The sequence below is a fragment of the Gopherus evgoodei genome, chromosome 12, assembly GCF_007399415.2.
Source record: "Gopherus evgoodei ecotype Sinaloan lineage chromosome 12, rGopEvg1_v1.p, whole genome shotgun sequence".
Classification (NCBI taxonomy): domain Eukaryota; kingdom Metazoa; phylum Chordata; order Testudines; family Testudinidae; genus Gopherus; species Gopherus evgoodei.
The window spans coordinates 5,065,645-5,090,931 of NC_044333.1; the positions used below are offsets into that span (position 1 = coordinate 5,065,645).

The window sequence follows — 25,287 nt, forward strand, 5'->3', positions numbered from 1 at the left end:
ATGCAAGAGTGTAATGAGAAAAGCCAAAGAGAGTTTGAAGAACTGTTAGCCAAAAACTCCAAAGGTACTAACAAAATGTTTTTTAAGTACATCAGAAGGAGGAAGCCTGCTTAGTAACCAGTGGAGCCCCTTGATGTTCAAGATACAAAAGGAGCACGTAAAGATGATAAAGTCATTGAGGAGAAACTAAATGGATTCTTTGTTTCAGCCTTCACGGCTGAGAATGTTAGGGAGATTCCCAAACCTGAGTCAGCTTTTGTAGGTGACAAATCTGAGGAACTGTCACAGATTGAGGTGTCACTAGAGGAGGTTTTGGAATTAATTGATAAACTTAACAATAACAAGTCACTGGGACCAGATGGCATTCACCTAAGAGTTTTGAAAGTACTCAAATGTGAAGTTGCGGAACTATTAACTAAGATTTGTAACCTGTCCTTTAAATCGGCTTCGGTACCCAATGACTGGAAGTTAGCTAATGTAACACTGTGACGTTATTGATATAAACTGGGACCATATAGAACATGGTTTGCAACCAAGGTCCTGTAGTGGCACCAAATCCTATGTAAAGGGGGTCATATAAGGTGTCTAAGACCAGGTTATGGGTTACTGGTTATGATTATGCTGTCTGTATGCATATATCATTATGTAGTTGAAGTTATAAGTATTGGCTGTATACTATCTGCATTTCAAATTGGTGCTGCAGTTCTGGGAAACACCCCAAACAAGCTGGTGTTAGTTCTGCTTAGCCTGTTTGATGGCCCATTAAGGACCATCAGCTACACAATTGACCCATTGAGAGAAGGCAGATACGCCTTGTAACTCAACAAAGTATGCAGGGACTTGCCCATGTGACTCCAAACTCCATTTTGCTATAACTTTCCACAGTAAGAACAAAGACGTGTTCTTACACCTGGAAAAGCCTATATAAGGCTGATGCCTCATCTCCATCTTGTCTTCAGTCCTGCTTCCTACCTCTGGAGGGACTTTGCTACAAACTGGGGCTCTACACAAGGGACTGATGACCCATCCCAGCTGGGGATGTTCTACAGAGACTTGATTTGAACCTGCAGTTTACTCCATCACTGCTACAAGCCTGAACTAAGAACTTTGCCATTACTGTATGTAATTGATTCCATTTAACCAATTCTAGCTCTCATCTTTATCTTTTTCCTTTTATGAATAAACCTTTAGATTTTAGATTCCAAAGGATTGGCAACAGCGTGATTGCTAGGTAAGATCTGATGTGCATATTGACCTGGGTCTGGGGCTTGGTCCTTTGGGATTGAGAGAACCTTTTTCTTTTACTGAGGTGTTGGTTTTCATAACCATTCATCCCCAGGAAGGGTGGCACTGGTGGTGATAGTGGGAGACTGAAGTGTCTAAGGAAATTGCTTGTGTGACTTGTGGTTAGCCAGTGGGGTGAAACCGAAGTCATTTTTGTCTGGCTGGTTTGGTTTGCCTTAGAGGTGGAAAAACCCCAGCCTTAGGCTGTGACTGCCCTGTTTGAGTAATTGGTCCTGAACTGGCACTCTCAGTTGGGTCCCGACAGAACCACATCATCACAAACACCACTATTTAAAAAGGGCTCTAGGGGTCATCCTGGCAATTACAGACCAGTAAGTCTAACATTGGTACTGGGCAAATTAGTCGAAACAATAGTTAAGAATAAAATTGTCAGACACACAGAAAAACATAAATTGTTGAGCAATGGTCAACATGGTTTCTGTAAAGGGAAATCATGTCTTACTAATCTATTAGAGTTCTTTGAAGGGGTCAACAAACATGTGGACAGGGGGGATCCACTGGACATAGTATACTTAGATTTCCAGAAAGCCTTTGACAAGGTCCCTCTGTCATAACCTTAGTCCCAGATTTGGACCTTAGCGTCCAAAATATGGGGGTTAGCATGAAAACCTCCAAGCTTAGTTACCAGCTTGGACCTGGTACTTGCTGCCACCACCCAAAAAATTAGAGTGTTTTGGGGCACTCTGGTCCCCCTGAAAAACCTTCCCTGGGGACCCCAAGACCCAAATCCCTTGAGTCTCACAACAAAGGGAAATAATCCTTTTTCCATTCCCCCCTCCAGGTGCTCCTGGAGAGATACACAGACACAAGCTCTGTGAAACTACACAGAGTGACTCCCCCTCTCTGTTCCCAGTCCTGGAAACAAAAAGTACTTTCCTATTCACCCAGAGGGAATGCAAAATCAGGCTAGCAAATCCAACGCACACAGATTTCCCCTGATTTCTTCCTCCCACCAATTCCCTGGTGAGTACAGACTCAATTTCCCTGAAGTAAAGAAAAACTCCAACAGGTCTTAAAAGAAAGCTTTATATAAAAAGAAAGAAAAAATACATACAAATGGTCTCTCTGTATTAAGGTGACACAATACAGGGTCAATTGCTTAAAAGAATATTGAATAAACAGCCTTATTCAAAAAGAATACAAATCAAAGCACTCCAGCACTTATATTCATGCAAATACCAAAGAAAAGAAACCATATAACTTACTATCTGATCTCTTTGTCCTTACACTTAGAAACGGAAGATTAGAAAACAGAACTACTTCTCCAAAGCTCAGAGAAAGCAGGCAGACAGACAACAAAGACTCAGACACAAACTTCCCTCCACCCAAAGTTGAAAAAATCCGGTTTCCTGATTGGTCCTCTGGTCAGGTGCTTCAGGTGAAACAGACATTAACCCTTAGCTATCTGTTTATGACACCCTCACCAAAGGCTCTTACGTAAATTAAGCTGTCAGGAATAAAAGGGAAGGTCCTTTCATGGACTGAGAACTGGTTAAAAGACGGGGAACAAAGGGTAGGAATGAATGGTAAATTCTTAGAATGGAGAGAGGTAACTAGTGGTGTTCCCCAAGGGTCAGTCCTAGGACCAATCCTATTCAACTTATTCATAAATGATCTGTAGAAAGAGGTAAACAGTGAGGTGGCCAAGTTTGCAGATGATACTAAACTGCTCAAGATAGTTAAGACCAAAGCAACCTGTGAAGAACTGCAAAAAGATCTCACAAAACTAAGTGATTGGGCAACAAAATGGCAAATGAAATTAATGTGGATAAATGTAAAGTAATGCACATTGGAAAAAATAACCCCAACTATACATACAATATGATGGGGGCTAATTTAGCTACAACTAATCAGGAAGAAGATCTTGGAGTCATCGTGGATAGTTCTCTGAAGATGTCCACGCAGTGTGCAGAGACAGTCAAAAAAGCAAACAGGATGTTAGGAATCATTAAAAAGGGGACAGAGAATAAGACGGAGAATATATTATTGCCCTTATATAAATCGACGATACACCCACATCTCGAATAGTGTGTACAGATGTGGTCTCCTCACCTCAAAAAAGACATACTGACACTAGAAAAGGTTCAGAAAAGGGCAACTAAAATGATTAGGGGTTTGGAGAGGGTCCCATATGAGGGAAGATTCAAGAGGCTAGGACTCTTCAGCTTGGAAAAGAGGAGACTAAGGGGGGATATGACAGAGGTATATAAAATCATGAGTGATATGGAGAAAGTGGATAAGGAAAAGTTATTTACTTATTCCCATAATACAAGAACTAGGGGTCACGACATGAAATTAATGGGCAGCAGGTTTAAAACAAATAAAAGGAAGTTCATCTTCACACAGCGCACAGTCAGCCTGTGGAACTCCTTACCTGAGGAGGTTGTGAAGACTGGACTATAACAGCGTTTAAAAGAGAACTGGATAAATTCATGGAGGTTAAGTCTATAAATTGCTATTAGCCAGGATGGGTAAGGAATGGTGTCCCTAGCCTCTGTTTGTCAGGCGGTGGAGATGGATGGCAGGAGAGAGATCACTTGATCATTGCCTGTTAGGTTCACTCCCTCTGGATCACCTGGCACTGGCCACTGTCGGTAGACAGATACTGGGCTAGATGGACCTCTGGTCTGACCCGGTACGGCCGTTCTTATATTCTTATGTTCTAACTTCACACCTCCTGCAGAAAGATCTCCGCTTGCTCCTGATCTTTTTCTTGCGGGGGGTGGCGTTGTTTAGATAAATAAAAACAACACTTGTTTGGAGCCAATGTGTGATTTCCCCCTCTGCGCCTGTGGAAAAGCCCCATGCAGTGGGGCGAGGGCGGGGGTCTGTGCCCCAGGGTTGCTGAATGAGGCAGGACTTTGCTGGGCCTTTCCTTCCTCTGGGAATCATCCAGGGCGTGGCTTTGCTTGGCAGCATTAGGGGCTCCTTGCGAATGGGACACGGGTAGGGCAGGTGGGATTAGGGGCTGGCCGGTCCCCAGGACAGCAGAGATGAGGGGAAGCAGCTGGTGAGGTTCGCAGGGGGTCTCTGTTTTTGTGGCTTGTTTAAATGTCTTGGTCATGGAGCACCAAGATCTCAATAGCCCAGCCTGTGCCTCGCTGTGGTGCCCCCAGGGACCCAGCTCAGGCGTGGTAGCTTTGTCTGATTCCAGCTCCCTGGGGTGCTGTCAAAACCTGGCTTTGGTCACCTGAACTCTGAGCAGATTTTCCATTGTGATTTCGTTGTAGGGGGAAAAGTCACTGCCTCTCCCTTTCCTGATTTGCCCCCCCCACCAGTTCACTGCCCCATCTCCCCTTCCCCTCCTGATCACCCCACCCCTGTGCACAGCTCTATTCTCCCTTTCCTCTCCCCCTCAATCTCCCATCAGGTTTGCTGTGACTTTCCCCATCCTGATAGAACAGCGCTGTTTTAATTGGGTGAGGGAGAACCCAAAACCGCCCCCCTAGAAGTGTCTCGGGACTGAAATCCGGCACCCAGGCTGCAAGCCACGTTCTAAGCAGGCTTATTCCTCAAAGACACGTGTCGTCCACCATGGGAAGGTCAAGACACTGCAAGTCCCAAGCTGCTAGTGGTTAGTCCTCCTCCCATTCTCTTGTACCTGCCCTAAGGTGCTGCCAATTTTCCTGCTTAATGCCTGTGCCAACATCCCATCAGTTAGGAAGTTGAGACTGAGCCGGTCTGGATGTGCTAAAAGCTGCTCCATTGACTCTAATCTGGCTGGAGAGGAAGGGTCAGAGCTAAAACCTTAAACAACTCTGGCTGGACTTTTGGTGCTGCTTTCCATGACTCTACTTCCACGCTTTTCTGCCGCTCTGACGCAGTGGGCTGGGACGTGCTCCCCTGTGTGGGTGCAAACCTGGATCTTGCACTGTAAATGTTGGGGACAGGGAAGGAACCGAGCAGAGTTTCAGCCTCTCCTTCCTGTTCTGGGTTCCCCTGGTGCCCTTTGTGTCTGGCCTCAGTCGTGTGGGTTAAGGAAGGGAAAGATTCCACAGCTTTTCTCAGTCACGTCTCGGCTTCTCCCCTTGTGTGGCTCCTGGTCTTTACTGGTAGTTAGCTGGAGTCAGTTTTCCATGGTGGCTGTAGCAGCTCGTGATCTGCCCTGTCCTTCTGAAACCTCCCCCAGTTCCTTTTGTGACTCTCGTGCCTCTCTGCTGGGTCCTTGGTTTTTATAGATTCAGAGATTCCAAGGCCAGAATGGACCATTGTGATCACTAGTCTGACCTCCTGTAGAGCACAGGCCAGAGACTGCCCCATGATCATTCCTAGAGCAGATCCTTTAGAGAAACATCCAAGCTTGATTTTAAAATTGTCAGTGATGCAGAATCCCCCACGACCCCTGGTAAATTGTTCCAGTGGTTAATTACTCTCACCATTAAAAACTGACACCTTTTTTCCAGTGCGAATTTGTCTAGCTTCAACTTCCAGCCATTGGCTCATGTTAGATCTTTCCCTGCTAGACTGGGTACATAAAACTGTGCTCAGGTCACCCCATATCTTTGTTAAGCTAAATAGATGAAGCTCCTTGAGTCTATCACTCTAGGTTAGGTTTTCCAATCCTTTAATCATTCTCGTGGCTCTTCTCTTAACCCTTTTCAGTTTATCAAATCCTTTTTCAGCTGGATACCGGATTCCAGCAGCAGTCACACCAATGCCAGATACAGAGGAAAAATAACAGCTCTACCTCTGTATCCTGCTGATGCATCCAGGATGGCATTCGCTCTTTTGGCCAGAGCATCGCACTGGGGGTCACATTCAGCTGATTATCCATCCTCACCCCCAGATCTCTGTCAGATCTGGCTGGCATTCTTTGTTACTAGATGTACATTTACATTTAGCCATATTAAAATGTGCATTGTTTGCTTGTGCCCAGTTAACCAAGCTATCCATATTGCTCTGCATCGGGGACCTGTCCTCTTCATTATTTCCCACTCCCCCAATGTTTGTGTCATCTGCAAATATCATCAGTGATGATTTTATGTTTTCTTCCAGGTCATTAATAAAACTGTTAAATAGCGTAGGGCCAGGAACCCATCTCTGCACGACCCCACTGGAAACACCCACTCGATAACGATTCCCCATTTACAGTTACATTTTGAGACTGATCCGTCAGCCAGATTTTAATGCATTTAATGTGGACCATGTTAATTTTATATCAGACTAGCTTTTTTAATCAGAATGTCATATAGTATCAAGTCAAACACCTTCTCTAAATATATTACACCAACACTATTGCCTTTGTCAACCAAACTTCTAATGTCATAAAAGAAATATCAAGTTAATTTGGCAGGATCTATTTTCCATAAACCCATGTTGATTGGCACTAATTATATCGCCCTCCTTTCATTCTTTATTAATCAAATCGAGTCCCATATCAGCTGACCAGGATCGGTGTCAGACCTAATATTGGCACAGCATTAGCTTTCTCTCTCAGCTGTGTGGATCAGCATCACCCGCATGCTCAGTGAGACCTGCTGATGGAGACGCCTGGACGCAAGTGGGGAGAGTCTTCCTGAGAAGCCCATCAAGCACCTTTGGGAAGCTGGGGCATCCCTTGCTCATCACCTTTTCAGTCAACCAACCATAAGGCTGATGGTGAGTTCAGACACCTCTTGGCCTCTCTCAAGGCACTTTAGGACGGCTGGCAGCGGTTGCTTTCTCAGTGAGGTTTAAGAAGAGTGCTGAGCCCCCGGATGTCTGCATGTGAAGGGTTTGCTCGTCTCTTGCTTCATTTTCACTGAGCAAATGGCAAAGACTTCACGGCCACACTGTTCTCTGCATTCCTGACTGGTATCGTCAGCGTGTTTTCAGTTGCAGAATCAACAGCATTATGTAGGAATGTCTTTTTCTCTGCATGGGATGCCAGTAGCCATCACTCCATCACTTCCCAGCTTCAGCCCTTGTGCGTTAATGGCAATGTTGATTCTTTCAGTTTGCTTTTAATTTTTCCTCCAGTTTCTCACAACACTGAGTAGTGGGTTCAGAGCTGCCTGGAGGAGGATATCCAGGACCGAGTGCTTGAGGTGTTTCTCTGTCTCACTCTTTGTGTGCTGGTTTGAAGGTTACTTTTAAAATAAAAGGCCCCAAGTGTGTCATCAAGTTCAAATCTCTGTTTTCACTTTTGACCGCGCAGCTGCCAATTGATCTCTGCCATTTTGGGGGTGAAAAGCACAGAGACCTCCAGAAACACACTGGTGCTGGAGGGCTACTTGAAGGCTTGGAGCAAAGGCCAATGTCTCAGGGACACGTTTTGATGACTGCCTTGAAAATCTCGCGTGCATGGTCATCAGACTCATCTATATTCTGCTTTTGCTTCAGTAGCAAAGATTCAGTCCAAGGCACGTTTGGTGGAGCCAAAAAGCCTAATTTTAGCAGACGGGGGTGAGTGTGGATCCCTTCACGCCTGTTCCATGGGGAATAAGCTGCTCTCCCTGGCTCAGCTAGTTCGTCCTTCGTTTTCTGCCACTCCCTGCGACTTCAGCCAGGCTGAGGCTGGTGCATTCGTTGGTAATCACTGGATGCTGATTGGCTGTTTGATCACACTGACTGCGGTTAGGATGAAACAGCTTCCTGGTAAACCTGGCGCCGAAGGCCAATGAGTGATTGTCCAGCCAGGTTCCTGTGGAACTGCACGATCAGAGCCCTGACCACCTTCTACCAAACCTCTCTGTGGGTCACAGCTCCACTCTCTGCCCCCCACTTTTCAACAGCCAGGTGATTCCCTGCGCTTGCCCCTCTCTCCAGTGGCTCCACCCGTCCCCTTCCTCTCTAGGCTTCCCATCAGTTTTGTCATCCACTTCTTACAGGAGGCACCTCAAGCCCCTGGCTTTTCTCATCACTTCCCTTTGAACTCCTCTGATCAGTTCGTCTCCATTCACCCAATGAAATACGCCCCCGTTCCTCGTGTGCAGCCGTTCAGGTGCCCGGGGTAGTCGTGGCAATGCTCTGGGGGCTGCTCACACCGCAAGAACCTGGAAACAGGGTAAGGCACTTCGCGTGTCTGCCTGGGCATCTCCAGCCCTTAGCCTGGTCGGCTGCTTGGAAGGTCAGAAGCTTCACTGGGCATGGTGGGCTTGCCAGGGCCCGGGTGAGGGTAAGTGGGGTTGTGCCATGCGTCCCCGATGAGAACTGTCCGTCCTGCCACCATCTGTGCATCTGTCTGTGGCCCAGTCACCCTCTGGTCTCCCCCACCAGCCCCGAGAGAGGAGGGTTGCGTTTCGTTCGGCTGCGGCACAGCTGTGCCATGGAGCGCACCTGGGAGATGAACCTCTCTGAGCGTGGTCTAAGCTGGGGTTCATCAGCTGCTAGCTCCCCCTTCGCCCCGCACAGCAGGTTCCTCCCACGTGTCCATGGGCAGCAGTCCCACTTAGAACTGGGCACGTGTGTCTGGGGTCCCAGCTGGGAGCAGGGGGCGCAGGCCTGGCTCGGGGGCTCTCTGTGCAGGGCTGGCTCAGCCCAAGGGTTATTCTTGGATCCTTTATCCTGGCTGGTTGAGTGGCGAATGCTTGGAGTGATATTTGGCTCCCATTTGACTAATTAATGCCAAGGCCAGTGGAGGGGCTTCACTCTGGCTTTGCAGGGCCCTAGCTGCTCTGGCTTAGGCTGGACCTGCTCAGCAGTCATTGCTCCAGGCCCTGCTGCAGGGAATGTTCCCACTGGGTGCTCAGGACAGCCCCAGAGAAGGGGGCTGTGGGGCTGGGAGGTCACTGCCCCTCTCAGCCCGGCCCAGGCAGAAACGATGGGGAAAGCAGAGCAGGGTTGTGGTGATCAAGGATCCAGTTCTCTAGGGCGTCCCATCTTGGACCTGCCCTCTAGGTTACAGATGCTCCCCTACTTCCCCAGCTCCTTTAACAGCTCCTCCCTGTAGTTTGAGTGTCTGCTTCAGGTACCCAAGCCCAGCCGTTCACTCAGCACAGCTGCAGGGAAGAAATGTAGGGGTGCTGCAGCCTAAGTGCCGGGTGCTTCTCCGGGATCTCTCCAGTGGGCTGGAGGAGCTACCTTCAACTACTCTCCTTCCCCCATGAGTGTGCAGAGGGCGCGCTCCACCTGGCAGAGAAATCCCAGTGTGGATTTCCGTGCCACCTGCCGTCCACTTGCAGGTGACCTGGGACCCTGTTCCTGCACGAGTGCCCTTTTGCTGAGTGTCTGTTCACTCTCCCCAGCAGGGTCGGGGGCATGCAATGGAAGTGACAGCACCGTCCGCAGCTCTCAGCCCTCCCGGGGCAGTGCCATGTGACAGGCCCCTGCTGTCATCTTGTTACTTACCGTGGTGGTACTTCATGGCAGCTTTTCCCCTCTTCTGTAACCAGCTTCCCATCCCTTCCCTGGCCGCCAATGAAAGGGGACGCTCCGGCATCCCACTGCCACTGGGGTGGGCTTGGCCAGATCTGGGCACTTCCATACGTGCTGCGGATAACGGCAAGCCAGGAATGTGATCCCGGAGGTGCAGCAGGTGGGAGCCACTGGTGGCTGTTGAGCGTTTGTGTCTGCGTCTGGGAACTCTGTGTCCCGGACCAGGACAGTGCCACGTCTCTCTGTAGGCACCTGCTAGGCCCTCCAGGTTCTCTGTTCACCCCCTTTTGTCTTTGCATTGCTCAGAGGTCAGTCCTCGGCTTGGAGGGCGAAGGACAGTGGCAGGCCCTGGTGTAGCTGATTCGGTGCCGTCCTTTGTGCCCCATTGCAGCTCTAGGGGGTGCTGTTCTGCAGTGGGAGGGGGTCTTTGTTATAAATCCGCAGGCGCTTAAGAGTCCAGGTGTTAATCCAGTATCCTGGTTATGGTCCAGTTGGATTGATTCCATTCTGCCTCCTCCGGTGGCCTTGTGTTCCCCCATCCTTTCCGGGTTTGTCTGCTCTGCCCCAAGGTGGCTGGCAGTGGCAGGCGTTTCCCGCTCTGCCAAGTGCTTTGTGGAGGAAGGGCTGAGACTTTGCTTTCCCTTCCAACAGCAGTGGGAGGAAGCCCTGCAGCGGGAGACCCCGAGTCCTTTCCTCTCGGGAGAACGAATCAGGAGCTGACTCTGCTTATTGCTAAACCTGCAGGGGCCAGGCTGTGCTGTTTGGAAAAGTCACTTTAAGTTTTACAAAACAAATAGAACGGCAGCTCCTCCCCACCACTCTCGAGTTAACGTACTTCCCAGTACGGTTCGCAGCTGGGGTAGCGACTGGTTTGTGGTGTGTTGAATACTGCAGGCTGGGAAGGGATCCCAGGGCCCCGCAGAGCAGGGAATTGGGGGACGATGTGGGTGGGCACAGCAGAGCACGGCTGAGTGGGCCTCTGATCTGCCTCTGGTGCAGGTTTTCTGAGTGAGGCAGACAGGGGACTCAGGGCGCCCAGCACCTGAGGCCTGAAAAGCAGCCACGTGAGTGTCCTGGCTAGCTAAGGAGCTCTCCCTCATGCCGCAGGGGGCTCTAGCTGGCTCCGTGATGGGGTGTGACACTCCCCTCTGGCAGGGACCCTGTGCTATAGAGCCACCGTGGAGCGCGGCTGCCGCTGGCACCCCAGAGATGTTCCAAGCCAAGGGGCTTTGGAAATATTCTGGCTAATTGACCTGCCACCAAGCCAAGCATATTTGACTTTTAAAAAGCAGCACTCAGGTGCTGCTGGGCGGGGCGCAGGGCCGTGACTTTCAGCACGCTGTCTCGTCTAGCGGGTGCCCACCCCCAGACACACTCCCAGGGTGGGTGCGCCCAGCAGGCGGGCTCTGCGTTGACTCTGCCACGCAAGGTGCCAGCTGTGGCTCACCTGCCCCCTCCCCTTGCACAGGTGCTGTGGGCCGGGCAGGTTTGAGGCACGTCAGCCTGTCAGTTCCCTGAAGGACTTGCCCCTGCTGGCTGGGCTGGTGGGTGAATCATTTCCCCAGCTGATGCTGTTTCTGCCACGAATACCCTGGGCTGCCCTTGCCTGAGGGGAGTGGGTGTCAGCACAGCTGCCCCCCCCCAAGCGCTGCTGGGATCTACTGGTCTGCCAGCGTGGGCAGGGTCAGCCGCGTCCAATGGCTGGGATATCAAGGTGTGCTAGACAGAGGGCAGCGCCCTTCGTGCCCCCTGGAAACTTCCCCAGAGCCAAGCCTGGGCTGCCAGCTGCCCTTAGCCTGCCTGCCAGGGCTCCTAGCCCCCTGGAGCAGGCACCTCCAGGGCCGATGCCCAGGCCAAGTGAGAACTTGGAGTGGAAGGCTTGTTGGGTCCCATCAGGCCCTTCCCAGGGGCTAGTGCAGGATTGTTCCTCTTCTGCAGTGTGCCAAGGTTCCTACCCGTCCCACGAGGCACTACCAAAACTGTGGTGTTTCTCTCCCCCAGCTGGGAAATAGCCATTGCTATGGGCTCTGGACCTGTCCTAGCCCTGTGCCCTGGCACCAGGCCTGTCCCTCCGCGACACTAGCACCTGTCATAAACAGACAGCTAAGGGTTAATGTCTCTTTCACCTGTAAAGGGTTAACAAACAGTGACCTGCAACACCTGACCAGAGGACCAATCAGGAGACAAGATACTTTCAAATCTCGGTGGAGGGAAGCGTTTGTGTGTGTTTTGGGGTTTTGCTTTGTTCTCTCTGGACTCTGAGAGTGACCACACGTACCTACAGGCTCTCTAATCTTCTCTTCCCATTTTGTGAGTAAAAAGGTAGAAAGGCGGTATAGTCTTTTTATTTCTTTTCCTTTATTTGCAAATGTGTAGTTTGCTGGAAGTATTTTAAATTGTATTTGCTGCGGGGAGGCTTCTTTTTAGTTTCTATAAGCTGACAGACCCTGTAACTTTTTACCATCTAAATTGCAGGGATAGACCTTTTACTTTTTCTTTCTTTTTATTAAAAGTTTTGCTTTTAAGACCTGTCTGATTTTTTCTCCTTGTTGAGGCTCAAGGGAATTGAGTCTGTACTTAACAGGGAGGGAGGGGAGAAGGGGGAATCCCTTTGTTTTAGATTCACAGAACTTGAATCTGGATTGCCTCTGGGGGAAGGTATCATTCCTCTCTGTGTGGTGATTCAAGGAGTTGAATCCTGGTGATCTCCTAGTGTACCCAGGGCGGGAAAGAGCTGGGAAGAAGAAAGGAGGGGGAAGGGAAAAGGTTTATTCCCCTTTGTTGTGAGACTCAAGGAATTTGGGTCTTGGGGTCCCGGGAAGGTTTTGGGGGAGACCAGAGTCTATCAGGCGCTCTACTCTAAGTCCTGATTGGTGGCAGCACTACAGGATCTAAGCTGGTAATTAAGCTTAGGGGAATTCATGCTAGTACCCGTATTTTGGATGCTAAAGTTCAGATTTGGGAATTATACTATGACAGCACCTTTCACAGCCATGCTAGCTTGAACTGACCCCCTGTACTGCTGTTTGGCTGAGCTGTTCAAGGTCTCTGCCTTACTTCCCCTAAGCCAGGCCTGCACTCCCAGCCACTGTGGGGTGAAGGTGAACATAAGAACAGCCATGTTGGGTCAGACCAGTGGTCCATCTGACCCAGTATCCTGTCTTCCAACAGCGGGGGGTGCCAGGTGCCCCAGAGGGAATGAACAGAACAGACAATCAAGTGATCCAGCCCCTGTTGCTCATTCCCAGCTTCTGGCAAACAGAGGCTAAGGACACCAACCCTGCCCATCCTGGCTAATAGCCATTGATGGACCCATCCTCCATGAATTTATCTACTTCTTTTTTGAACCATATTACTGTCTTGGCCTTCACAACATCCTCTGGCAAGGAGTTCCACAGGTTGACTGTGAATTGTGTGAAGAAATACTTCCTTTTGTTTCTTTTAAGCCTGCTGCCTATTAATTTCATTTGGTGACCCCCTAGTTCAGTGTTGTGTTATGAGGAGTAAATGAAACTTCCTTATTTACTTTCTCTGCACCAGTCATGATTTTATAGCCCTCTATCATATCCTCCCTTAGTCGTCTCTTTTGCAAGCTTAAAAGTCCCAGTCTTATTAATCTCTCCTCCTGAGGAAGCTGTTCTATACCCCTAATAATTTTTGTTGCCCTTTCTGTACCTTTTCCAATTCCAGTGTATCTTTTTTGAGATGGGTAGACCACATCTGCACACATATTCAAGATGTGGGCATACCCTGGATTTATACAGTGGCATTTGATATTTTCTGTCTTATTATCTATCCTTTTCCTAATGGTTCCTATCATTCTGTTCGCTTTTTTGGCTGCCGCTGCACATTGAATGGATGTTTTCAGAGAGCTATCCACAGTGACTCCAAGATCTTTCTTGAGTGGTAAAAGCTAATTTAGATCCCATCATTTTATATGTATAGTTGGGATTATGTTTTCCAATGTGCATTACTTTGCATTTATCAACATTGAATTTCATCTGCCATTTTGTTGCCCAGTCAGCTAGTCTTGTGAGATCCCTTTGTAACGCTTCGCAGTCAGCTTTCGACTTACGTTATCTTGAGTAGTTTTATACCATCTGCAAACTTTGCCTCACTGTTCACCCCTTTTTCCAGATCATTTATGAATATATTGAACAGCACTAGTCCTAGTACAGACCCCTGGGGGACACCACTATTTACCTCTCTCCATTCTGAAAATGGACCATTTATTCCTACCCTTTGTTTCCTATCTTTTAACCAGTTAATGATCCGTGAGAGGATCTTCCTCTTATCCCATGGCAGCTTACTTTGCTTAAGAGGGTGAAGGACCTTATCAAAGGCTTTTTGAAAACCTATGTACATGATATCCATTGGATCCCCCTCGTCCACATGTTTGATCCCCTCAAAGAATTCTAGTAGATTGGTGAGGCATGATTTCCCTTTGCAAAAACCATGTTGACTCTTCTCCAGCAAATCGTGTTCATCTGTGTCTCTGATAATTCTTTCTTTGCTACAGTTTCAAATAATTTCCCTGGTGCTGAAATTAGGTTTACCAGCCTGTAACTGCTGGGATCACCTCTGGAGCCTTTTGTAAAAATTGGTGTCATATTAGCTATTCTCCAGTCCTTTGGTACAGAAGCTGATTTAAATGATAGGTTACAGACTACAGTTAATAGTTCTGCCTTTCACATTCAGGTTCCTTCAGAACTCTTGGGTGAATCCCACCTGGTCCTGGTGACTTATCACTGTTTATTTCACCAGTTTGTTCCAAAACCTCCTCTACTGACACCTCAACCGGGCTGTTTCCTTAGATTTGTCACCCAGAAAGAATGGCTCAGGTTTGGGAATCTTCCTCACATTCTCAGCTGTGAAGACCAATGCAAAGAATGGCGGAGGGGAGCATGGCCCTAGATGCCCAAGCGGAGCACGTGCTGTGTCATTGCCAGCCCCCAAGAGGCCGCTGATGCAAGGCCCTGTTTACATGCTGCTCTGAGTCCCAGGAGGTTTGACACAAGGTGCCGGCTTGGCTGAGGAGCTGAGGAAGTGCATCTGTGAGAGCTGCCAGCCCAGCCGCTTCCTGGAAGGAGCCAGGCTAAACACAGCCTGTGTGCCCTCTTGGGGATAGGCGGGAGGCACCTGCGGGGGCGCTGGAAACTGGAGCTCAGTGTGGGGAGCAGACCAGGGTGTAACATAGACCAATGACTGGAAGGTGAAATGAGGCAAATTCCGACTGGAAATCGGGCTGACTTTGAGCAGCGGTGCATTGGCATCAGTGGCCATTGTGGAATCAGGGCTGGATCTCTTTCGGAAAGCCCTGCTCTAGTTCAGCAGGCGTTACACAGGGGGCCGGGCTGGATGGTCCCAGCGGTCCTGCCTGGCTCAGACACTAGGCACGTGGGCTGCAGGCAGCCAGGCTGGAAAGGGAGTGTGGGCAAGTGGTTACAGCACAGGAGTGGGACTCGGGAGACCTGGAGTCTGTCTGTCTGACCCGTTGTCACGGAGTCCCCGGGTGATGCTCTGGAACTGCTCCCCACAAAGCCAGGCAGAACTCTGGGGATCCTCCTCTCCCTTGGAGCAGACTGTCTTCAGGGCAAGAAGCTCACACGACTTCACCTCCTGGGTCTGACCTTGGAGCATTCAGCATATGCTCCTCTATGCACTTCTCACAGCGAGTCCGCCCAGGCAGGGTCCTGGGGAAGCCGGAGGGTCCTGCACCCCCACTCTGCAGTCAGACGTGACTCTTAGCCACCCAGTAAAACAGAAGTTTTTTAGATGTCAGGAACACAGTCTAAAACAGAGTTTGTAGGTACAGAGAACAGGATCCCTCAGCCGGGTCCATTCTGGGGCCCAGTGAGCCAGACACTCACGTCTGCCCTCAATTCCCATCCCCAGCCAGCCCCCTCCAGCCCCTCCTTTCTGGCCTTTGTCTCTTTCCTGGGCCAGGAGGTCACTTGATCTCTTTGTTCACCTTCAGCTATCCCCTTGCAAGGGGTGGAAGGTCCCCAGCCATTTGTTGCTAGGATACAGAGTGTCGGCCATTTATGCACCCTGGAGACTTTTAATGCATAGGGGAAACTGAGGCACCCACACAGTATTCAGAGGAAACATTAAGAACAGTCCCACTTGGTCACACCCATGTCAGATGAGTTCGTGGGGAGACTTGGGGTGTGTGCTGGGTGGCCAGCAGGGCCAGCCCCTGGTGTTTTGCTGGAAAATATTTGCTGTCCCCAAGTGGTCGAACGCAGAAGAGACCAGCCCAAGCTGGCAGCCAGGGTGACCACCCAGTTGCCTGTGCCTCAGCTCATTGGTGACCCTGAGCTGCAGCCCTATGGGGAGGGACATGTGGACCCTGGCTTAGTCACGGATGCATGGGCAGAGCTGAATGACTGACAGGCAGCCCCACTGCACTGGGCTGCCCCCTCGAGCCCCGGCCACCAGCCGGCTCGCACCAGCAGAGGAGCCTAAGCAAACATTAAGGTTGCGGGAACGTGGATCTGATTTTACACGGGTGGCCTGGTGGCAAGCTGCCAGCCTGACCCCAGTGCCTCCCTGGCAGGCTGCACCAGAGGAACATGCAGCCTGTTCCCAGAGCAGGGGCTGGCCGTGTGCCCCAGCTAATGATCTGCTTTCTGCCCTCTTCTCTGGTCAGTTCCTCTGTGCTCACTTCCCAGTGGGCTCTGGAGACTCCAGCTCGGCAGCCCTGCCCGTGTGGAGGAGCTGGGCTGCGGGGGTGGCTATTGATGTGTTTGATCAGGCTGAATCAGGCCAGCGTCCTTAAATATTAATCAGCTTCCTTCTCGTCGGCGCAGAGCTCTGCGGAGCTCCAAAGCAAGCACAGGGCTGGTGAGCTGTACCCCAGGGCTGCCTGCTCTTTCTCCTGACTCGCTTGCTGTAGGGGGGTGTGCAGGGTGTGACTCCCCACTGAGCACCTCCTGCCGCCTTCGCCATGGGGAGGCTGCCTGCCAGCCACCACATCCCACACTGATTCTTCAGCGCTGCATCTGGCCTTATGGGGCGGGGGCTCTGCCTGCTGTGAAAGGGACACCGCTGGGCTGGGGTTACTGGTGTAGAGAGCCAGTGTGGGAGAGGCTAGACTCAGGCTCTGGGAATCCCTGCCCCGCTCTCCACACTGCTACCTGTAAGTGGACACGACCTAGGTGCCACTGTGGGAGCCCCACCCCCTACTGACATCGCCACGAATCAGGAAAACAGCTCCCTCCTCCACTCCCCCCCCAGTGGTTAACCTCCTTGTGTCTAGGACATTTAATACAACTTCCTTGTAATTTGGGCTGCTTGTTCCACAGTTGGGGCTTGGGTCCTGCGAGTATGTGGCAGCAGCTGGCTCACAAGCTGTCGTTGAATTCAGGGCTTTTGCTGGCCCTGGTGGGTTTGCATGGGAATGGGGCAGTGATGATCTGTCCTATGGAGGTGAAGCACGTCTCTCCCAGGGACCACAAGCAGAGAGCAGTCTGACCTTGTCCTAGGGTAGAGCCCTGCAGCGGGATTGGTGTCCCACAGGACCCACTGCCATAATAGTGGGAGCAGGTAAAATGTACTTTGTTGCAGGCAGGATTGAGTGGACAAAAAACCCCACAGACTGATATTTTGCGAGAAAACAAAATGCAAGTGCAGGTACATCTGCTGTTTAAATTGACCTTATTATCAATCACTTAGTTTGAGCCTCTTTTTAAAATTTATTTCCATCAAAAACCTAGTTCAGTGAGCAGTTTTCCTGTTAAATGTTTGTCAAAAAGCAATAAGAATCTTGACATATGAATGACTTGAATGGTATATTTCAAAGTTCTAGAAAGAGTGCTTAAGCAGTCGTGACTGTCTGTCTGTATTCCTATGCTCACCCTTTTTACAAACCTATAATGGATTTTGTACAATGTCCAAAGTGAGGTATCATTTGAAAACTCATAATTTGCTGATCATTATTGTCTAGTAAAATGTGTGGCAACATAAAGTTGTAAGATTCTACTGTATGACATTACTGAGACATATTCCAAGTTTAGAAAAGCAGGCATAAACCTGTGCCTCAAAGGCAAACTGACACCTCAGCCAGGTGTCCACAAAATAAAAAATGAAGTTTTGTCTGGTTAAGTGGCCATTCTTTGGCAGGAAAAAGGGTGTGAGTAAGAAATGTACATTTTGGCAAAGAGAAACCTGGAGGTTCCCATCCCTTCAGACCTTCTGTCTCCTGAACCTCAGCTGAAGAGATTCTCAAAAAAAGAGCTATAAAAGGGAACAGATGCCCCCAAATGCTCCTCCCTTTCTCTCTGCTCATGGCATCAACAACACCTGAAGGACAAGAAAATTAACACTGAACTGGGGGTGGGGTCTTGGCTGAAAGGTTTCCAAGCAGTAAGCCTACTAGAGCATGTGGTGAGAGAAACCTTTGCTATGAATTCATTTAGCTTGTTAAGTTAGGTATTAGATGTGTTTTATCTTCTTATAACCAATCCTGGTTTTTATGCCTCTTTACTTGTAACAGCTTAACATCTATCTGTGTTTGAGCTAAACCAGTGTGTGTTTGGATTGAAGTGTTTGCGAAACTCCATTTGCAATAACAAGGTTTATGCATATAATTTTCTATTAATGACATGACGGCCTTTCTATGAGCTCGTATTGTACTGCCCAGCACCTTCCTGGACAAGGTGCACATTGTTGGGGGAAAGTCTGGGACTGGGAGTTTGCTGGTGTTGCCTGGCCATATAATTCAAAAGTGGGTTGGCTACAGCACTCAGACAGTATAGCTGGGAGTGATTTACATGCTGGATGGAGACCAGGAGCGATTGCTCTCAGCAAAGCAGGGTAAAAGACCCCAGGTTGGGGAATTGAGGGGACACAACTGTCTATCAATCCAGACTGTAGCCTGGGGAATGTCACAGCAGTTTAAAAATTCCCTTTTTTTTGTTTTTTTTAAACAACTTAATTTTTATAATCATTAACAAAAATCTGCACCTTTTAAGGCAAAATTGTAGTGCAGTTTGTTTTGACATACCATGGGCTATACACACAACAGCAGTTTGTCATAGATCAAACTTCAGCAACGCAAAGCAATTTTTTTTTGTTTTAATTTTTAATTAAAGGTTTTAATACTTAAATTTAAGCGAGGGATTGAAGGAGCTTTGATGTCTATTTAAAACAGGAGTTAAAGTATTTTGTACGTGATTTAGGCAAAATTTGTTTATTCTTTTTGTGGTTAAAATTGTCTGAATTCCATTTATATCAATAATCTATTAACCGACTATTGCGTTTTTAGTAGCATGGGAGAATCTGTCTCTTTTGGGGGAGCAGCAGTTTTTGCCGGTGGGAGTGGGATAAGAATGCAAGAACCAACGCAGAGCGGGTGGGTGTTGTGGGGCAGGATTAAAAATGTTCCACGCAGGGCTCTGCCCTAGGGTAGCAGTGGCTGGAGTCACATGATCTGAGCTTTGGATAGAAATGGCCTTTTTATATATGAAATGCTAGAAACTCGAGCAGGGAAAAGATCCACCCCTCGGGCATCTCCTTGCAGCACAGTATCTCCAGGGTGTGCCCTGTCCTGGAGAGCCTGTCTCCCAGCCCAGCAGATCTTCTGCCAGGGACTGCTCCCTGACAGCCTATATTTTCCTTTGCTTGTTCCAGCTCCACTCCCATAGCACCCCAATCAATCCCTCTCCTCTGTGTGGTGCCCCCCCAGGTGTTCCTAGGCTGTTCTCACCCTGCCCTCCATCACTGGTTAACCAAGTGCTGCCGATTTAGCTCTGTTGCTTTCTCCTCCTCAGCTGATCTCAACCATTTGCTGAGCCTCAGGGGTCCTGGGAATGGAGGGGGTGGGGTACTGCCCTGCCCCAGGGAGTGGCACTGCCAGTGTCCCTTGGCACTCGTGAGTGTGTGAAGCCTGGGATTGCTCAGCCCGCGCCCCTCGATTAGCCCCATTGCAGGTGTGCCAAGACTTGGAGCAGTGACCTCATGCTGACCGTGCAGCGTCTTGCTCAGCTGGTGGCAAAGGCAGGGAGATTTGCCACAGACCATGGCAGTGTCTGTACCAGCCAAGGCAGTTATCACAGCCTTGGGCCCAGGTGTCCCCTGTACCTGTGCTGGAGAGTGGCCTGTGGGCATGGCACTGCGTGGCATTTGCTGGGCCAGTGAGCCGGGCCGGGAGTGGGCACGCAGGGGGTTAAGGCAGGTGCCACATCCCAGACTACTAGGAGAGGGTCCCAGATGGTCAGATGGCCCCCCTCTCCTCCAGCATCGGCAGGGCAATGCTGTGCCAGGCCTTGCCCTCTAGCTGATGATGAAGGTTAAATCCGCCTTATCCTGCAAGATCCCATAAGGCATTTTCTGTGGGGCTGGGCACTGGGAGTCCTGGGGGGTTCCCCCCTGCCCCTGACTTGTCTGTCATTAACCCAACTTTGTTGCTTTAATAAAGAATTGTGAGATTGTCCCGCTCCCCTCCCTGTGGGAGGGGCAGCCCTGTCAGGTTGCTGCTTCTGCTGATGCCTGGTCAGAGCTTAATAGATTCACAGAGCAGCCTGCCAGGCGCGTCCCAGGAGCTGCTTACATCAGGTGTGCGGGGGCTGGCCTCCTCCCTGTGTATGTGGGGAAGTTCTCGCATCGTGGCGTGATGCAGCACCACACGGCTGGCATTCCTGCTCCCAGCTGGGTGCACAGCAGGACACCCGCAATGCTCTGGATTTGCATGAGGCACCAGTCTCCAGTAGTGCCAGGCCAGGCCTCTGGGCTGTACGCTCAGCAGCCAGCACTTCAAGCCAACACCAGGCAGCCTGGACAGAGCCACAGGGTCGGTCTGCCTGCCCAGCAGTAAAGCATTCCCCATCTCGTTCGTCCCAGCTGGTCCCAGCCCTTCTCTATCCCAAGGGATGCTACTGCCTGGACTTTCCCTGCAGGACCAGGCTCCAGCACGTGGGACATGGGCCAGGCCCATGAGGAGCCAAGGAGCCCACTCCTGGCTTCTTGCAGCCCCTATGGAGCACCGCTTTGCCCACTGCAGCTGCTGCCAGCGCCCCGGCCCCAGCATAGGGCTGAGAGGGACCATGTAGGATAAAGGCAACTAACTGCTGTGCATCCCTCTCCAGGCTGCCCAGAGCAACGGGGGCTCTGAGGGGAATTTTCCAGCCACCTGCCATGGGTGCCTCGCCCATGCCAGGAGCCCCCTTCCTGTGGGAAGCTGAATGGGGAGACACTCCTGAGCTCTGCAGCTTTGGGCTCAGGTCATTGGCCAGGAAGGAGGCTTGGGGAGCGAATGCAAACCCCAGACACAAACAGCTATGTGTGGGTGGGGTGTTGTCTGCAGCTCCAGCTGCTCCCGTGGATGCCAAGGCTGGAGTGTGACGTGGATTGAGCTGGTCAGCAGTGGCAGAGCCCCCTGCCCAGCAAATGTCCACCTGCTCGGGGCATAGAGGCTACCCAGTAGTACTAGTCTCCAGGGCATCTTGGTGCCTCCCTTTCTCCTCCCAGCATCTGGCAGTCAGAGGTCTAGGGACACCCAGAGCATGGGGATGTGTCTTGGCTAACAGCAATTGCTGGACCTGTCCTCCAGGAACTTTGCTAGTTCTTTTCTGAACCCAGTCATACTTCTGGCTTTCACAACATTCCCTGGCAATGAGTTCCACAGGTTGACTGTGCGTTGTGTGGAGAAGTATTTCCTTTTGTTTGTTTTAAACCTGCTGCCTGTTAATTTCATTGAGTGACCACTGGTTCTTGTCTTGTGTGAAGGGGTAAATAACTCTTCCCTATTCATTCTGCCCACATCAGCCATGATTTTATAGACCTCAATCATATCTCCCCTTAACCATCTCTTTTCCAAGCTGAAAAGTCCCAGTCTTATTAATCTCTCTCATATGGAAGCTGTACCATACCCCTGTGGGGCCTGGGGGAGCTGGGGCCGGGCTGCAGACCTGCCTGGTGAGAGTTGAGAGCTGGGGCAGGGGCTAATCAGTGACTCTTGTCCCCTGTGCAGCTGTGGCTGAGGATCTGGTGAGCACAGCTGGGAGGAGATGTGACACCATCTACAAAGGCTTTGCCGAATGCCTCATCAGCCTAGGGGACAGCATGGCCCAGAGTGTCCAGGAGCAGCAAGAGGACAGTGGGCAGGATGGACAGGAGCTGGACACCATCTGCAGGTGAGAGAAGCAGCACCCCAGTCTCCCAGCAGCTGCCTCCCCAGCCAGTGGGGATTAGGTGGGGGGGGGGACAAAGGGGGCAGCACTGGTGCTCTCGGCAGAACCTTCAGGTCGAGGGGCCCAGGGGACAGGGGGCAGATTCCCAGCCTGGCTCCCAGCCTGGCTCCTGGTGTCCTGTCAGCAGTGGGTCTCGCTGTGCGGGAATCAGCCAGCTGACTGGTGCGTGGAGGTGGAGTCTGGGAGGGCTGATCTGCACAGGGCCACGTCTCATCCTGCTTGTCGGCCGGGGCGGGACTAGCCATGAGCATGGGGCTCGTTGCACAGGGAGGCTGGGCAGCTCTTTCTAAAAGGTCTGCACTAGCCCAAGCAACCTTGCCAGCCTGGCTAGGGACAGGGCAGGGCAGGGTGGGGGCCAGGCTGGCTAGTGGCTGGAGAGTGCTGGCTAGGGGCACGGTGGGGCAGGGAAGGGCAGGGCCAGGCTGGTTATGGGCAGGGAGGGGCCAGGCTGGCTAGGTGTGGGGCAGGGCCGGAGTGGGGCGGAGCAGGCCTGGGCTAGCTATAGGCATGGGGGCCTGTCAGTCAGTGTAACACACAGGTCACAAGGCCTGATCGCCGTGGACCCTCCTGGCCTTTGTCTCTGACTCCTCCCTCTCCTCGGCCCAGGTCCTGGGATGACTTTCACACCTGCGCCAACAGGGTCTTGTCCCGCTGCCCTGATGAAGCTGCTGCCATCTGGGAGTCTCTGCGTCAGGAGTCCAGGAAGATCCAGTTCCAAGGGAACCTGCATGACCTCTGCAGCGCGCGAGCCAGGCCACCCGGCAGCGTGCGGGGCTCAGCCGCAGATGAGACTAACAAGGAGACCCTGCGGGGCTCAGCTCGGCTCCCCTGGCCGAGCCTGCTGGCCACCCTGCCACTCCTGGTGCTCACATCACTCCTGGTGCCCTTCGTCTAGCCAGGGAGCCATGGCCAGGCACCCCCTGCCGGCACCTGACACAGGCTCACAGGGCTGGTACCAGCACTGCGAGAGAGATCAGGGTTTCGCTGTAAATCCCATGCGCCAGGAGCTGTGGGCACCTGAGCCTGCTGCCCACCGGGTGTTTCCAGCCTCTTTCCAGCCAGCTGGGGACTATGGGGCAGCCAGAGGCCAAGTTCCCCTGGCACAACCTGGGGCCAGGGGCATCGTGTCCCATGGGGCAAATGAGGCTGGAGCCCCTGGGGTCCTGTATTTCCAGGGAGATCTGGACCACAGTGACTGAGCTCCCCCTACCCCATGGCCCTGTGTGCACAGCTCTCCCTGCAGGGACCAGCCTGACCCTGGCACCACTTCCCTTGGCCCGGCCTGCACCGGCAGCTCTCCTGTGCCCCCCACGCCCACCCCAGGAAGTTGCTTTCCACCTGGGCCTGTCTCAGTGCCCAAACTGGATCTTTAGAAAAAGGTTCGGCCCATGATTCCTCAGGCCAGCTGCCCCAATCCCACCCCTACAGCTCTGCAGGCTCCGCTGCCTCCTCATCCCTGAGAGAAGCCTGAACGTGGCTTTGTGGAGGAAGCCGAGCCTGGGAACCTTCCCCCTGGAGCTGCTGCTGCCTCCAGGGGAGACATCCCTCACCTCCTTCCCCTTGGCTGCGGCCCTGCCCTCTGCCGTGTGCTCTGCTCCGCTCCTCGCTGTGCTTTGCTGAGGGCACTGGCATGGAAACGGACCTGGCCTGTCCTGCTGCCACAAGCACTGGGTGCCATCTCAGCCTGCTTGGTAACGGCCATTTCAGCCTCACCTGCAGTGCTGTGCCCCCGGTCAGGCCACAGCCGTGGACAGTGAGGGGGCAGGGCACCCCCGCACAGAGCTGACTCCTGCCCAGCTCAGCTCAGGTGTTGGCACTTGCAGATGGGCATTGGGGCTGCCCTGGCCAGGGGCACAGCCCGGCAGGGGACCTGCACTCACCATCCAGGAAGGTACCAGCGTCCATGCCCATCACATGCGCCTGGCCTTTGAGGCCTGGACCCTGGGCTTTCAGCACTGCTCAACGCCAGCCCCTCCCATTGACAGCTGGAGAGGGAGTTCTGCTCGCTGTTTCCCAGGAGGCCCTGGGAAGCTGTGTGCCCCAGGGTGTGTGGGGGGGGGGGGGTTGGTTTTTACTGCCGCACAAATATTCTTGAGTTAATTTAAACATGCAAAGAGTGACCAAGCCTATGTGAGTGTCAGGGCTGCCTGTCTCTGGAGGCCGGGCTTATATTCTCTGTCCTGGACCCATTCAGATGTATCTATATTTATATTAAAATGCACTTTTACATTTCGCTCCCTGTCTCTCCTGTAGTGACGTGTGTGGCTGCTACTTGCCTCTGATTCCCTGGCCCTGGGAGGAGTGGTCGCTGCTCTGAACTTAGCACAACTTTTGAAAACCTTTAGGGGCTTAAATACCTTTGGCAGCCCGGTCCTGGGGAGGCTGCCTCCAGGGAAGGTGGCCAATGCAGGAGACGATCCCACCCTAGGAAGAATCTGCGTGGGAGTGGTGCCCGAGGCAGGTGGCAGGAGCTGCTGGAGAGGTGACCCAGCTTAGAAGGTGAAAGGAGCAGAGACCCCTGCTGATTAGCTGGAAGTGGGGCGATGCACCAGGCTTAGCCTTGGGGGAAAAGGGGGAGTAGGCCTGGCTTTGAGCGGCTAAAGCTGATAACTAGCGCTGTTGGTGACTCAGCCTGTTTGGGGCACTGGGGCCTGGAGAGGAAGCTGGCTTGGGAGTGTTGCAGGGCTGGGGGAAGTTCGTAGCACAGGGAGGACAAGGCCACGGTCCCTGAAGAATGGGCCCTGCCTTCTCCCTTCCCAGGGGTGGGAGCAGGGAGAGGGTGGTATCTGCACCATCTGCCCTGGGGCTCCCAAAGAAGGCAGCGGTGGGGTGGTGACATCTCTAAGCCAGGTGGAGAGAAGTTCTTGGAGTGCAATTAATCAGGTCCCAGCAGCTTTCCATGCCCCAGGGAAGCACATCCCAGAGCGTGGCTGCCCCTGGCATCTGCCTCCTGCCCTCAAAGCTGGCATGCTGGAGCTCCGTGTGCCCTGCTGCCACCTCACTTCCCTCTCAGCAGCACTTGCTGTAAATGGCGGGTGCAAAGGGCCTGCACTGCACTGGCCAATCCAGCTGGCTCTGGGAGGTGGCAGGGCAGCTCCTGGACCGGGAGAGGGCTGCTCGCTGCAGGTGGGTCCATGAAGCCAGAAGTCCACCGCCCCCTTCCTGCCTGCCGTGCACCATGGGTTGGGGATGCCCCAAGCTGGCAGCGGCTGGGGTCCTGGTGGGAAGCAATGAAGGCATTCTGGGAACAGCTGGGCCCTGCTATGACAATTTCCCCTGCCGACAGGAAAGGCGCCAAGTCTGAGGCTCTGTCGGGGGTGGCGAGCCCCCTGTTGCAGCACAGGAGCCCCCACCCAACAGCAGCCAGTGACCCTCTTGCAGGAAAACTTAGATGTGCTGCTGCTAAACACCCAGGCCTGGAGCCCAGAGGGAGCGCCAAGTGTCTGTGGCCAGGCTCTATCTCTGCCATGTGGGCCCTCCTCTGCACAGGTGCCAG

General features: G+C 51.9%; 1 protein-coding gene across 1 annotated transcript; it reads left to right on the forward strand.

Annotated features, from left to right (window-relative positions):
• NRN1L (neuritin 1 like) lies at window positions 1-23,969 on the forward strand. Its single transcript, XM_030581956.1, has 3 exons — window positions 1-64; window positions 21,572-21,734; window positions 22,398-23,969. The coding sequence occupies exons 1-3, from the start codon at window positions 1-3 to the stop codon at window positions 22,684-22,686; spliced, it is 516 nt and encodes a 171-aa protein (XP_030437816.1). The 3' UTR covers window positions 22,687-23,969.
• Window positions 23,970-25,287: the final 1,318 nt, after the last annotated feature.

Bases quoted from the DNA above. Each gene is read 5' to 3' on its own strand.
- NRN1L (XM_030581956.1), top strand. From the start codon at position 1: ATGCAAGAGTGTAATGAGAAAAGCCAAAGAGAGTTTGAAGAACTGTTA. The intron at 65-21,571 runs GTACTAACAAAA...TCCCCTGTGCAG, and splicing joins GTTAGCCAAAAACTCCAAAG to CTGTGGCTGAGGATCTGGTG. The intron at 21,735-22,397 runs GTGAGAGAAGCA...TCCTCGGCCCAG, and splicing joins GAGCTGGACACCATCTGCAG to GTCCTGGGATGACTTTCACA.